Genomic DNA, 16318 nt, shown 5'->3' on the forward strand with positions numbered 1-16318 from the left:
TGGTGAACGGGAAACACCAAACTGCTCGCCGACTTGCGTCTGCTTCAGGTTTTTTTTCAACGATTCCAGAACACAGTGCTGATTTATTAAATGGGTAGAAACAATTGGCAAAAATATTAGATTCTGATTGGCTGAGTCCTTTTCACTAGCCATTAGATATTTGGTGACAACACAACAGTGCGGAACTTCTTTCTCCGAAGCAGCCTCATCACAGTAAACCAAATCAATACGCCAACTGTAACTGTATGCCTGGGTAAACAACCACTCGAGTCAGTCAGTATGACAGCAATCCCAGAGATTAACTACAAAAGTTCTGGAGTTGAGAACATTGAAAAAGAAAAGGAAATGTCAACATCTCGCCATATTGAGGTAAATGAAGCAGATTTAGACAACCTAGAAATGAATACAACTGAGGAAAACACCAAGCTCCAGACAAAATGGGCTATCAAAGTTTTCTGTGACTGGCTAACTGAAAAGAACATTAACATTGATTTAAAAACAAAAAGTCACAGCAGCAGCTCCGTCTACTCGACAAAACTCATACATACATGTTGAAACAATGAATGGCAACATCCAGTTCAATATCTATAAATCCTAAACAAGAATTTATTATCGATCCCCAAAAAAGAAAATATTATAGAAAACGGTTTAAAATCAGATGTTTTATTATTAACCTTTCATGAGGCAGGAGCCAGGCCTGTGTAAAGGGATTACTAGAATAAAGACAAAGTGCTTGTGACTCAGTAATAGAATAGGGGTTTCCCCTTGACCACTCGGAGAACCGCTCTTGTGGAGGTGAGGCGGAACCGATCGACCTCCAAGGCCAGGAAGCAACGGACTTCACCCAAGGGGAAACTAAGGAAGGATAGGAGGACAAATCAAGGTCTCCCTGGCTTACTGAGTCGTCTAGTCGAGAGAGGTCAGACTCAGCTGACGCTCCAAAGCCAACTCCCGCAACTGACGCTCCAAAGCCAACCCCCGCAACTGCGCCACCAATGCATAGAAGAAAGAAAATTGTTAGTTAGAAAAGAAAGTAGTGATTAATTACAAATATCGATTAATTACAATTATTATTATTATTGTTTTTTATTTAACTAATCTAACCGCTTGCGGAGAGGAAAAACTCCACATTTTGTGGGAGGAAACCTCTGGTGGTCCTGGCGGAGAGATAGCCCCCACTCCTAGCAGTACTTTGTTTAGTGGAATAATATCAAGGAGAGAAGAGTGAATGAATGTAAAATTCAACCACTGAGGAAGGACTGGTTGATTTTAATGTTGACTGCTGATGTTGCTGCATCTATAAGGATGAATGGGACAATGCAATTGGGGAGGAAGGATGGCTAACAATGAGCTGAAGACAAAAGATTGCGAATGTATGACTTTAGTTGAAAACCAGTTCGCTGAATGGAGGAATGGGTAGAGGGCAAGTTTGAGCTGAGGGAGCCAGACGTCTGAATTGTGTGATCTGAAAATGAGAAAGCGCATCAGCAGTTTTATTAGTGATACCTGGAAGGTGTTGGGCTTTCAAAATATTATTGGTAACTGAAATCCAGACTAGCCGGCGGAGAAGTTGCATAATTAGAGGGGAAGAGGAAGAGCCTTTATTAAAAACATGAACAGTAAATTGATTATCACAAAAGATTGATAGATTTTTTTTCTGCCAAAGATAGGCTGCAATGATGATAGGGAATACTTTGAGTAAGGCTGTGGATTTAAGCTGAGGAGGAAGATTGTTGCTTTCTGGAGGCCAGACATCTGAGAACCATTGAGTGAGAGAAATTCTGCCAAAACTGATAAAAGAAGCATCTGTATGGAGTGAGAGGTCATGGGGGGCAGAAATGAAATCATCGTAAAACAGAGAAAGGCTGTTCCAGTGCTGTAAGAGAGAGAGGACCACCTCCTAATGTCTTTCCTGGCTTCAGCTGTAATATTAATGTGAGATTTGAGATTTTTAGTTGTTTTAGAAAGAGCGAGAAGACGAGAAATAAATGTCCTACCTTGAGGAATGATGTGAATTGCAAAATTGAAATGTCCCAGGAGTGAAAAAAGGTTCAGTTTAGAAATGGAGTGGTTAATCTCAAAAGATTGAATGAGAGAGTGAATGTGTTCCAGTTTATTGGGAGCATCCAAAGTTATTCCTAGGAACTCAAGAGAGTGAACTAGACCAATGGTTTTCTCCTCTGGGAGGGGGACGCTGACTGAGAAGAGAGACCTGAGTTCCAAGAGTGCTTCAGCTGGAGGGGCTGATGGAGGAGATATAAGGAGAAAGTTGTCCGATAAGTGTAGCAGAAAGGGGATGCGATTAATATTCAGTAGAATCCAGCAGAGGGCTTCAGAGAGTGAATCAAAGATCTTAGGGCTGCTGCGGCATCCGAAAGTTTGTTTAGTAGCAAAGTAAAATTGCCTCTTCCAATAGATACCAAAAAGATGACGGAGAGAAGGGAGTATAGGTATGACTTTGATGGCGTCAGAAATGTCTGCTTTAGCTAACCAGGAACCCCATCCTGATATTTTGATGGAATGGATAGCATCAGATATGGTGATGTAATGAAGAGAAAACTGATCTGAGGGAATGAGAGAATTAATGCTGCTGATAGAAGAGCCACGAGGGGCAGAGAGGTCGATGATGAGCGCCTCTTGCCTGACATTTTCCTTGTAGCTACTCCAACAGGATTAATGCAGAATTGAGGGAAGGGAGAGGCTGAAAATGGGCCCTCCATGAATTCCTTTGAGATCTTGGACCTGATGAGAGAATCGATGACTTCTGGCTCTTTTATAGCAGATTGGAGGTTTTTACAAGTAGTAGAGGAAGAAGGGATGGATTTTAAATCAGTAGAAAAACCATTAGTACGGCCAGAAATTAGATAAATAACAAAAAAAACGATCAGGGTGATATTGAGAGCATCTGATAGAGTCGGTATGTTGATGGGGGTAGAGGCGATTAGTAATGATGAATGGCTTTTAGATGTAAGAGGGCAGATGGAACGTGAATGAGCATTGCCACAGAAATTGCACGTATGTAAAAACCTGCATTTTTTTGGAAATGCAGAATGAGGAGTTTAAATTATAGCACAGCTGTTAGACTCCGATGGGTCTTCTGCTTGTTGAAAAAGCGGAGCTGAAGAATGGATAGGAGGAACTTATTAAAAAGTGTTGTCAAGAGTAGGGGAAGAATAGTTTGAGGCTGATGAGGAGACTGAAGAGGAGGCTGCGTTTGGACACAGAGAGGGTGAATGGGTGGTGGAAGCACAAACACTGCAAGCGTTATCATGGAGACCACTGAAGAATCTATTAAAGAGAGCATGATCGGGTTGAGACCAGTCAATCAGTGTATTGTCCAATGCTAACCGAGAAGCTGCTTTGGCTGAAAAGGCTTTATGAAAAATCTTCATCTGAGTCAGATGAAAACGAATGCTGCCGCGGGTGAGTAGTCATTTTATCCTGATTGAAAACAAAGGTTTGTTTTAAGGTTGGTTCTGCAAGTCTGCATGGTAACTGCAAACTGAAAAGCAAGACGAGAATTAGGAAGCTGGCAATGGTTTAAATAGGGTGACTGACAGGTAATGAATTGTTGACTGACAGATGTTTTAGTGGGATAACACAGGGGAGGAGTCCCGGCTCCAGTCCCCCAAAATGCACCAGGGTTCTACAACAATTTCAGTCACTGTGGATCTACTTTCTCTCTCAGTAGAAGGTTACACAAATAACAATTATTAAAAAAAGTTTAAAGTCTTCTTTATTTACCAACAACAACACACTCATATGCCCATTTAATAATAGCAGTATGTCAGTAGAAGTTTTTAAAGCTGTTGACCCAGATGTGCATTGATCTTCAGAGGTGATTAGGCCCTAGCCATGCGATGATCACGTTTATCAATTACTGCGTTTAATTTATCCAAGCCATTTTATAATTTACAGGCATTGTCAGTGTGCTAAAATTAGCAGACATAGAATTTATTTTTTGCTTGTGTACCCTGCCCAGCTTTCCTCCTTTTATGTCTTAGCCAATTTCCCAAGTATAAATAAACATTTTTATACAGACCATGGTATATAAGATTTATACAATGCTTCTATTAAGTGTATTAAGTAGTTGATTGATTTATTTAATTTTTACTTGCTTATTTTATTTATTTATTTTGTTTGTTTGTAATGGGCACCCTTACACACTGATCGTGTCAGTCTGTCACACTATACTGGGTGAACGCCTTGATTTTGTACCAGTCTTCAGCAAACTTTTATCATACACTACTAGCCTCCTATAAATGTTTGGGATTGGATTTAGCTATAATCTGATGAACATTCGAATTTATATGACTATTTTGCAGCATGCAGCAGTGTGGAATAGTGGTTAGGGCTCTGGACTCTTGACCGGAGGGTCGTGGGTTCAATCCCAGGTGGGGGACACTGCTGCTGTACCCTTGAGCAAGGTACTTTACCTAGATTGCTCCAGTAAAAACCCAACTGTATAAATGGGTAATTGTATGTAAAAACAATGTGTAAAAAATAATGTAATTGTATGTAAAAATAATGTGATATCTTGTAACAATTGTAAGTCGCCCTGGATAAGAGCATCTGCTAAGAAATAAATAATAATAATATATTGTTTCTTACTAGTTAAAAAGTATTACATCATCACTTTGCACTGTAACCGCCTAATACACATGCATAAAACATAGAGAGTGGTCAGAAGTTATTTGAGCTACGTAGGTGTCTACAGTAAACCTCATTGTTTATTATAGAGACACCCCTTTGTGATGTTTGATAACCAAAGTACTGTTAAATGCACATTTTGTGCTAAATTCGTCCCAGGTTTATGAAATGCTTTTTTATGGTGAATTTTCTCAGTCGTGGTGAGAGAGAAATTCTGCATTTGTGAATTAATTTAAATTTAAACCGAAGGTTTAATACTTATAAATTCCTAGAATGCCTGAATAAGCTCTGGACTTGCTGACTTGAATCACATTCACAGTTTCCCACAGACTAATGACCCAATTGACACACTACATGCCAGGCCACAGACACTAACCAGTGAATCTGATAAAAAGATGCAGACCCCAGATTAAACTAACAAGTCTGGCCTCCTAATCTATCTGGTGTGAAAACAAATGTCAGTCATAAAACTCATGACCTGTGAGGGTCAGTTAAACAAACTGAGAAATTGTTCACAAGAGGTGACAGCACCAACATAAAATTGTCTAATGGATTTCACAAACGTGACTTCTTTGTTCTAAAATTATATTCTAAAATGAATATGCGAAGTTGATTAACATAATACATGACCTAGAAGATGAATATTATCAATGGAACCACAAGAAATATGAAGCTAAGGCAAGCTGGTTTTGAAAAGCAATTAATTTGATTGGCTATCGCTACTGAACCTTCCTCCCAAACTCCTTATCAGCAGTAGTTTTGGTACAGTAAATTATTCTCTCTTTGGATATTGAAAAATATCCATCAGAACCATCATCATCGGTTCTTCATCGGACACCAGATGACCCTCTCCTAGGATGTTGAAGAATATCCAAAGAACCAGCTGCAACCACAGGGACGGACTCATCATGCTGACAATGGTAACTATCTTTTTAACTTCTATCTGCTTTGAACTGCACATACTGAAAAAGCTGCTTTTGTTACCATTGAAAACGTAAAGACTGTACTGCTGGAGACATCTTGCAGAGGAAGGACAATCCCAAACTTCTATAAGAACCCTATCAGCAATTCTTCCTATGCAAACACCAGGACAACGCAACAACAAGGACAACAAGCACTTTTCTTCAATTCCTTGAATAAACTTTCTTCAGCACAACAACGGTATGCACTTCATTAGCATAACGTACACGTTTATGGTGCATTTAGATTAGGACATGCTTGAGTGTTTTACTTTTCATAATGATAAACTTGTGATTTATGTCTCGTACATGTTTTATACTGAATGCCTACACACAATATCTTGTTAACTCAAGGATAGCTGTAGTTTAAATAAATTCCACTTTGTTTTATGAATATTTGTACTCCATCCTTTTTATTTGGTTGATCAACTGTATTGAGCAATTTTTTAACCCTTTTAAAAATGGTACTATACGTACGGGCCATAACTAAAATGAAATTATAATACTGTCATATAAAGCAAGGACTTATTTGTAACTGTGGTGAAACCTTCAGATCCTGCCTTTAAATATACAAATAAGTACATTTTGTTAATAGTTCAAGGTGGTTTATTATAAATAATATACTACACAGTTATGTGTACATAACACAACATACATTTAAATGAGCATATGTATATATATATATATATATATATATATATATATATATATATATATATATATATATATATAAATGCAATATTGTTATACAATAACAATATGATCATGGGTGCTAACTTTTGAAATTCATATTTCAGGGTGTTGAGGGTGCAAGGGGGCATGTCAATGTTACTTCTATGCAACAGGTAGAACGACAATATTTAAGCCCCAAATGTCATTAGACACACATATATACCTCAAGTAGATAAACAATATAATGCATAACATTTCATTATTGACTGTTCTATCCCATTTCCACTGTACACTTTTGCACTCGTATGCAAATGCGTTGCCTACAAGCAAAACCTTCTTTACTTACAGGTTTAAAATGTCCACGCAGCTGCACGGTAAGTGAAAATAAATTATACAAAAAACATTTGTACAAAATTTAAATTAGGACAAGCCTTATTCAGCTATAAAGTGAAGGAAGACACATTAGCAAAATATCTTTCTTACCTCTGCTACTTCAAATGCTACCTGCCTTTGTTTTGACCATATTGACATTATGATGGTTTATAACAAATACTAATGACCAATTACTTTAATGTATGATATTATTGTAATTACTATCCAGTTATTTCGATTGGAATGCATTTAAGGAAATGGGGCAAATACATTGGATATAGCAAAAACATATGGAGTGGTTTTTTGGCCTTTTGAGAAAATGTAGACAGTGATGTGGTTCAATCGCTCCCCCTATTAATACTGCTATGCTGTAATAAAATACATACCCATTTTGAAATGGATTAACATTGCATATGGAGGATACATTATGTGGCTAGACCTCAGTACCATACCAAATGTAAAAACCTTACATTCAGAATGGATGATAAAAGACAAATTCTTTGCAGGTTCAGTGGCATGTTTCAGGCTGGATCGGTGATGATAAATCTGTGATGAGGTTCTGCGACGCTTGGAGCACACCAATCAATGAGGTCAATCACAGTGTTAACTGCAGCTGAAAACCAAGGTACACCTTTTACCCTAAGGTTTAAAGTAGCCGATTTTGACTAATTTATTAAGTGCCAGTACAGAGGCTACATTACACGACTGGAAATGCTTTGTGTTAATGGCCTCCCTTATTCGGTGTGGCTTGGGTCATGTTGAAACTGAAATGATTTGTCACTAAACACTAATGTCATAAACCAGAATTCTATGGGTATGCTCCTATATGAAATGTGGTTAATGGGATTATATATATATATATATATATATATATATATATATAGAGAGAGAGAGAGAGAGAGAGAGAGAGAGAGAGAGAGAGAGAGAGAGGATTTGACTACACAAGAATGAATAACTTTTATCACTAAGTATAATTATAACCCATGTGGTATATATGCCAGTGGCTGATGATGGTTTTGTGGTGACGTCAGACCAGGAAATGAATTCACAACAACACCCGACCTGGGGTATGAAAAGTGCTGCGGAGCGTTTATTAATAAATAAAATGTTTAAACAAATAACTACTAGCCGACAGTCACGCATTCTCACGAGGTATTTAAAAACAATAACAAATAATGGCAGACGAGTTTTCGTCCGTCCTTCAAAACATAATACATAATAAAATACAAAATAATACATAATATGCACAGGGGCGGGGAGTACCCTGTCACAATGCCAAATGCCCTTGTGACTTACTTTATGTAGGACAAACAAAAATACATTTAAAAATACGTATAGCAGAACATAAGGCTACAATACGAAATAACAATATGGATTATGCGACAGCAAGACACTATAAAGCCATCAGTCATGGTTCTGCCTCAAGTCTTTATAGGACTCAAAAGAGTCTCAATTTTTAAGAGAGATGGTAATGCAATTAATCTGATGATTAGGAGAGTCATTTTGGATTTATACTTTATAGTCCATGGAACCATGTGGACTTAATGAAACATTAGATCTCAATCCATATCTCTAAAAATGTTAAATGTTTTTTGTGTGTGTGTGTGTTTTTTTGTTTGTCTTAATTAAAAATGTGATATGAATTAGACAAACAATGAGTAATTAAGATTCAGGGTATGTGAAAAAGTAAGTGAACCCCTGGTTTTATCAGCTCAATTAAGGGGATGATTAGAATCAGGTGTTTAAATAATTAGGTAGATCTTCAGGGGTGAGTTTGGGAGGCCCCACCCTATATAAAGATCAGAAACTTTGTGAGTTTGGTCTTCACCATACAGGTGTGTGGAAACACTGCATTTTAGAATGGCCTAGTCAAAGTCCGGACCTAAACCCCATCGAAATATTGTGGCAGGACCTGAAGCAAGCTTTCCATGCAAGGAAGCCCTCAAATGTCACCGAGTTGAAGCAGTTTTGTAAGGAGGAATGGGCCAAAATTCCTCAAAACCGATGTGAGAGACTGACCAACAGTTACAGGAAACGCCGTTAGTCATTGCTGCTCAGGGGGGTGCCACCAGTTACTTTTTTCACACATGGATATTGAATGTTGAATCATTTGTGGATAAATAAATGTTGAAAAAGTATCATGTTTTTGTGTCATTTGTTTAATCAGGTTATCTTTATCTATTATTAGGACTTCGATTAAGATAAGTACTAAGTACTAATGTGTGAAAATGTTAAACCACTGTGTGCTTTAATTAGGCATCTTAAACAACTTCTAAAAAGTCTCATGCATTTTACCATTTGTGGCTGTGTTCCTTTTCTCTTACTACTTTAAATTAATTGCATTTGTGGCTCATTAAAGCCACCAATGAAATTAGACAATCGCTAATTTGCCTGTTATGACAATCTTCCACACATTTTCAGTTACAGTGCTTTGATTTCATATGCACAGCAAGTCAAAACAGCAGAAGCAGTGGAGTGTTCTAATACTACTGTATATATAGCACAGAACCTGGCAAGAGAAATGGAGATTGGCAACTTTACCACCGCAAATGGATGGTTATGTTGCTGGAACAAAAATGCATAATATAAAGTTCCAAGGTACAGATGGAAAAAAAAATATGCAGACTTCCCTGCTGCTGAGGACTGGGTGAGCACTACATGTATAATTGTGATGAAACGGTGCTGTACTACAGAGCTGCTCCAGATGGCACCTTGGCATTAAAAAACTAATCGGTTGCAAGAAACAAGATCTGTAAAGGCCGCGTAACATTATTGCTTTGCTGAAATTTGACTGGAACTGACAAACACAAAGCTCTTGTGATTGGAAAGAGCAAACAGCCAAGATGTTTTATGGGGGTGCGATGCCAGCTCTGCTTGTAAAATATACTGCCAATGGAAACAAGTGGCTGACTGCTCTACTTTTCAAGGACTGGAATTTGACAGACACGTACAAGCACAGCGACGTAAGATTGCACTTCCTTTGGATAAGTGTAGTGCACATCCAAGCGATGTCCCATTGAAACATAACTGTCTGATCTTCCTGTCTCCAAACACAACATACTAATTCAGCCATTTGATCAGGGGATAATCAAAACTTTCAAATTTTGTTTGTTCTTTTATTTAGTAGACGCCTGTATCCAAGGCGACTTACAGAGACTAGGGTGTGTGAACTATGCATCAGCTGCAGAGTCACTTACAACTACGTCTCACCCGAAAGACGGAGCACAAGGAGGTTAAGTGACTTGCTCAGGGTCACACAATGAGTCAGTGGCTGAGGTGGGATTTGAACCGGGTACCTCCTGGTTACAAGCCCTTTTCTTTAACCACTGGACCACACAGCCTCCCACAAAGCCCTGTATTGCCATCATATAGCAGAACAGGTAACAAGCCACACTTGTATTCATTAAAAAAAAAAAAAACTTGGCTGAAGCAATGACTTGATGCTACATTAAATCCAAAGGTGAACTGTGAGTAGAATATTCTGATTCTTTTAAAATAATAATAATAATAATAATAGGTTGAATCCTAAATAACATTGATTGTTTAAGTTATTATTATTATTATTATTATTATTATTATTATTATTATTATTATTATTATTATTATTTGCCTTAACGACAACTTTACACCCGCTGGGCGTTGACTCGGCAGTACCTGGTATATTAATGACCCGGGCCTGTCAGTAAGGTTAAATAGGTAAAGAGGACTAATAAAATGCTCTTTTTATAATGCATAAAGAGTGCACAATAATTGTATGCTAAATATTTGAATGTTACAGATCAGTTCCACTAAGACCCCTAAGAATGAGACAGTATTCCTGTGTGGTATTACTGTGTGATCTTCAGGTTCTGTGAATGGGCTTTTGTATAAAAATGTGACTAACAGGACAGTAAACTTATGTCATCGAGTCCATGAAGCAGTGAATATTACACAATGATTATTAAAGCTCTTGTCCTATTCAGTAGTCCAGAATGTGTTAAGTGGAAACTATGCATTTCATATTGAAACAGACAGTATATTGCATGATAGGGTTTATGATTGGCTTGCATGAAATGCTGAAAATCCATTCTACAATAATTGCAGATAATTTCGAGAATGGCAGATGTAATGTAAATGCCCTTTGCACAGTGAACATGTTATTTAAGGGTGGACAGGATGTATTGTATTTTTTTGTAACAGGGGTGACTGTTTATTTAAACCAGATATTTATATAATGAGACTGGGGCCTGATTTACAGAGCAAGATGTCACAGTCAAAAACAACATACAATACAATACAATACAATACAATGCAATACAATACAACATGGGTGGTTAAAACTTAGAACAGTATCTCTTAAAAAAAATAAATAGTATCAACATCTGCCTATTTGTTAGTCTGGATAAAGGAGAAGCACTGGCAGGAAGTTCTAAATGATTCACAGATATGATTTCCAAAGAAGGAAAAGTTATCAGATTTAATTCTCAAGCCTTAAGGGAAGTTTCTGAGGAGCCGATATGAAAAAGATAATTGTCTCATTTGTTTTAAAAAAAAAAAAATGTTAAAAATAAGTTAAGAGAAACCTGAGTACATTAACTAGCCAAATTGTGAGCACTCAAGTGAGATGGTACCAAGCCCAGAAAGCAATATCTTTACCAATACCAATGAAGCTAACAATTCAAAGGTGAAAATCAGCCTTGTTTTGTATGCATGGGGCAATGATGTGAACTCTACAAATAATACAGTCCATTTAGTTTAGGTAAAGACTGTTTACAAGCATACTGATAAATGTGACAGGCATAATCCAAACCAGAGAATGTGGTCACAGTCACTATCTTCTAGCCACAAGGAAAAGGCCTTCTGGTTGCAATAAAGAAAGCCTCTTTGAGGCCAATTGATCATGATTATGATTAAAAGTAAGATGTTCATCAGCATATACCTAAATATTTGTAAAGGCCCAACAGAATAACATAACATCTTGAAGCAGTATTAAATCTACAGCATTAAATGGAACCTGAAGTTTAATCTGTACAGCCTGAACAAAGATATCTACCATAAACAATGTTTTATTCAGACTACAAATGTATTAGTATTACCCAGTATTTATTGAATTACAGTCTGGTTTTTCAAATGTCTTAGCAGAACATAGTAGTGTTTGTACAACAATTTCATCAAGTACAGAACCATCCCTTACAAAATGCTTTGCAGTTAATGATATCTCTTACTAGAAGTGCAAACGTTACATGTCATCTGTTGTGGCACAGCCGATAGCTGTGTTGTTACAATGCAACAACATGCATAATTAAATGTAAAATATTGGTCCATTTTCAGTTGAATCTTTTACAATGTAAATAATATGTAGCCACACATGTAATTACACTGCAATTACAGTGTAGTTTTAGCAACATGTAATGGGTTAGCAGGCCCACAGTACTTTTAACATTGGTTTGTAAAGGTATGTAATTTATCTCGGTCACGCTTTATTTTAAGGGACTTTTTTTGTTTATTAACTGTTAACAAACAGCTAATAAACATGTTAATGTACATTATTTATTTTCTGTTAGTTAATACTATATAATAGGCCAGCTAAAACTGCAAACACCAGAGCCCTATGGATGATCAATCAAACACCAGGGCCCTATGGATGATCAATACTCAGTTGATCATAAGCTTGAAATCAGTTCAAATTGTTACTGTAGTAATGTTTAGCAAATTAAATCAGATTTTTATTAACCCTAACCCTAACCTAACCATAACCATAACCAAGACCCTTAGCTAGAAATGAACAATGTTTGTTAACAGTTAATAAACTAAAAAAGGCCCTTAAAATAAAGCATGACCTTTATCTCTTTACAATGTGTGTCTCATAACTGTTAATCTTACTACACGTTAGCTGTGACATATTTTTTAATGGTAAAAAAATACACATTGCAACATTACAATTAAGCAATGAGAAACATATCTGTTACATTGCTGAATAGAAAGCTGAAGTGCGGTAGGCTCTAGTCCTTGATCGGCAGCTGAAATTAAACAAGGGATGTTTATCAGGAACAATAGTTCCCTGTTATTGCATCTGCAATCAAATCAAAAGTATGATTTATTTTAAAAGTAGCTATAATATAACCTTAATGCAGGGGTGTAGTGGAGCCGGAGCGGGGCGGAGCGGCGCTCCGGCACTTTTTCAATCCATGTTTTTCAATTGCAAATGTTCACATTTATAAATACATATATTTAAAATATTTTCGTGTTCGAATTTTGTCTAAACACTTGTAGTAAGCATTGCCTGCGGCTCTGTGCCAGCTGTGCGAATTTGCGACAGACAGACAGCTAGCTATACGTTTAATAAAGACAAGCTGTCGGCTAAAACATCAAGTAATCTGAAAAACGATGTCACCACAATAAGCAGCACAGTTGCTGCTTTTGATTGGTCCATTATTATGCCATTAAAATATGCTGTCATTCCAGTTTTTTTTTTTTAGCAAATCAATTTTGAAAGTGATGTTGCTGACAACCAATCAGAGAAGGAGGCGGTTCGTTCCTTGGCCGTAACTGAGGTGATGATATTAGTAACGGTATTAATAATAATAAAAAACAACTCGCAAATCAAAAATGTCTGGTCTCGGAGGTAGTAAACGAACTCGTCAAGAGACTTTGATACAATATTTTGGCAATAGTAGTAAAAAACAGAAGATCGTTGAAATGGATTTGTTGTACGGCAGAAGCAGAACCTACAGTGGAACCAGAACCTACAGCAGTTGAAGAAAAAAGCGCGGAGAAACAGCCATGGCCAAACATCTGGAGTTCTGAGGTATGGGAAGAAAAGAAACAACTTTACACTTTCCTTGACTGTGCGGATGGTAATCTGGGCTGTCGTGTTTGTAGACGTGTTTCTGCGCTGTCAGTTTTGAAAAGTCAGGGTGTTTCTCTGTCTTCTGAGTGGAAAAATTACAGTGTTGGGTACAATGGAAAAACTCGAGAGCAACAGCTACGATCTTTGAGAAAAAAGATAGCTGAACACAAGAAATCCAGCGCTCATAACAAGGCCACTGCATTGTTACAGCAGAACACAGAGGACATTATTGGGAAATGTGTTGACAGTGCAAAAAGGCGAGATCACGAAACTACCTGTAAAATATTTTCTACTGCTTACTACCTTGCAAAACAAAATCGACCCTATTCTGATCATCAGGCCTTACTGGAACTGCAAGAAATAAATGGTGTTAATGTGGGAACTGGTCTTCATTCCAGATACAGCGCCACTCAAATTATCAACCACGTTTCTGATGAAATGGTCAAAAAGGCCTGTGAGAGAATAATACACATCGATGGAAAAATTGCTGTGTTAATTGATGAATCAACAGCTCTGAATGGTTCCCCAGCACTTATTGTGCATCTCAAATGCGAGACAGACAAGACACGTGACCCTCACTTCATGTTTTTGGAGTTAGTTGAACTTTTTGATCAGTCAGCTGAGTCCATAGTGTTAGCGCTTACTAAGTGTCTTCAAAAACACGGGTTTGACCATGCATACTTACAGAAGAATCTTGTTGCATTTGCAAGTGACGGTGCAAGTGTAATGCTTGGGAAAAAATCTGGTGTGGCAAAACGAATTTCAGACATGTACCCCAACATTGTTGTCTGGCACTGTCTAAATCACAGACTCGAACTTGCAGTTGCCGATAGTGTTTCTGAGACTACTGGCATGAACCATTTTCATTCTTTCATGGACAAGCTATACTCAGTCTACAGTAGATCAGCACTAAATCAGCAAGAACTCCGAAATTGTGCGAAGGAACTGGATGCTGTCTTGAGGAAAATTGGTCGTGTACTGGATGTGAGATGGGTTTCCAGTTCGTTCAGGACTGTCTCCGCTGTGTGGGAAAGTTTTGAAGTTCTGTCGACTCATTTTAAAGCTGCCGTAAGCTCTAAGCGGACTTCTGCTGAAAGAGCGACATACAGCGGTCTACTGAAAAGGCTGTGCTCGCCAGAATTTCTCATTGACCTCGGAGTTATGTACGATGCCTTATACGAACTTTCACTGCTGTCAGAGATTCTCCAGAAACGGACTACTACATTGGTTTATGCAGATAAAATGGCACGTAGAACAGTAAGGATTTTTGAATCCATGAATGAGAATGTAGGTACAAAGACTCTTGAAGCGCAGATAGCTGCCATGGAAGGAACATTTAAATCTACAGTGCTGACGTCGAATCCCAAACATGTAAAAATAAATCATAAACAATTCCTTACCAAACTCGCCAATCATATGAAAGAACGACTTTTTACAACCACTGCATCAAATGAGAAGGTATGTTCATAAACCTTGTACAGATTTTTTTAATTTTAATAGCTAGCCTAATTGTTTGCAATTAACGAGCAGAGGGGGGCGTTAATTTCAGTTTCATGTGTAGTATAAAACTGCAACTGAGAAGTATATACAAATAAATTATAAACATCTGCACTCCTGTCAGTCTCATCGCAGGTGCATAGACTAATGTAAATATAAGAATAGAAAAACACTCCCGCACAGTATATGTATTCTGCAAAATCTCACTTTTATTATTTACTTTATTTAATCCTACTCAAAACTACAAAACGCATATATATATATATATATATATATATATATATATATATATATATATATATATATATATATACACAGTTAAGGTTTCGAAAATACATTTTAGAAATGCTACCATTAATTTCAAATAGCTTATTCTTTCAGGCTTCTTCCGAGGTGAATTGCCAAAAATATGAAAGTCTTCTTTCTGAGCTCTTGGTCCTGGATCCACACCACTGGCCTGCAGAACTACCCCAGGGTTATGGCGAAAATGAAGTTGAAAGATTGTGTCGGCGCTTTCAGCTAAATGAACGTATTATCAAAAATGCATTTCGAGATTTTAAGGAGAACAACGGAAGAATTCCAGATGATTTAGCTCCACTTATTAACTGCACACGTGTGATCCCGTGCAGTACTGCTGAATGTGAAAGGGGATTCAGCCAAATGAACTTAATTATAACTGATCAGCGTTCCAAAATTTTAATCAAACATGCTTCAGCCTTAATGTTTATCAAGCTTCATGGACCCCCTTTGAGACAGTGGAATCCAAGCCCTTATGTGACCACTTGGTTGCGACACAATCATCGATCCGCAGATGACAGCCGTACACGGGTGGCAGCTCCAATTTCCAGCGACTCCCCTGACGCTCTGTGGCAGTTCCTATAGTTGACTAAAAACAACCTGTGATTGGTAAGTGCAACTTTTAATTTTCTATAGAGAGGGGAGATTTTACAGAAATTTGTTAAGTAAAATATGTGTTATATTATTATTAAAAAAACCCCGATTAAATCGCGTTAAATGGAAAGTGGGCGTAACTGTTAATACCTCGTTAACTATTTAATTGATTCTCATTGGGACCGCTCCGCTACTTTTTTTTTTACCACTACACCACTGCCTTAATGTATTCTCTGAATGGATACTGACACTGAATGGTGATTGCCCATATCTTGTTTACTTTGGGAAATAGTTCTTTCTCCAGTCCAAGGTTAAAGCTTGATTAGTTACCGGTACTAAAGAGGATCTGAAATAGCTATGTGTGTTGACATGGCCATTCATTCCAAAGCATTTGAAACTTTGGCCAACCTTGCCAGAGCAGTGTGTTTGTAATATTAAAAAAAAACAA

General features: G+C 37.5%; 1 protein-coding gene across 1 annotated transcript; it reads left to right on the plus strand.

The window, feature by feature from the left end:
* Positions 1 to 2167: 2167 nt before the first annotated feature.
* LOC131705036 (E3 SUMO-protein ligase KIAA1586-like) lies at positions 2168 to 16078 on the plus strand. The gene is made up of 3 exons (XM_059007031.1): positions 2168 to 2339; positions 13307 to 14940; positions 15361 to 16078. Exons 1-3 carry the CDS (start codon positions 2168 to 2170, stop codon positions 15859 to 15861), a joined length of 2307 nt encoding a protein of 768 aa, XP_058863014.1. The 3' UTR covers positions 15862 to 16078.
* The last annotated feature ends 240 nt before the right edge of the window (positions 16079 to 16318 follow it).

The sequence above is a fragment of the Acipenser ruthenus genome, chromosome 2 (genome assembly GCF_902713425.1).
Source record: "Acipenser ruthenus chromosome 2, fAciRut3.2 maternal haplotype, whole genome shotgun sequence".
In the NCBI taxonomy this organism is placed as follows: domain Eukaryota; kingdom Metazoa; phylum Chordata; class Actinopteri; order Acipenseriformes; family Acipenseridae; genus Acipenser; species Acipenser ruthenus.

Bases quoted from the DNA above. Each gene is read 5' to 3' on its own strand.
- LOC131705036 (XM_059007031.1), top strand. From the start codon at position 2,168: ATGGTTTTCTCCTCTGGGAGGGGGACGCTGACTGAGAAGAGAGACCTG. The intron at 2,340-13,306 runs GTGAATCAAAGA...TTTTGGCAATAG, and splicing joins CCAGCAGAGGGCTTCAGAGA to TAGTAAAAAACAGAAGATCG. The intron at 14,941-15,360 runs GTATGTTCATAA...TTATTCTTTCAG, and splicing joins CCACTGCATCAAATGAGAAG to GCTTCTTCCGAGGTGAATTG.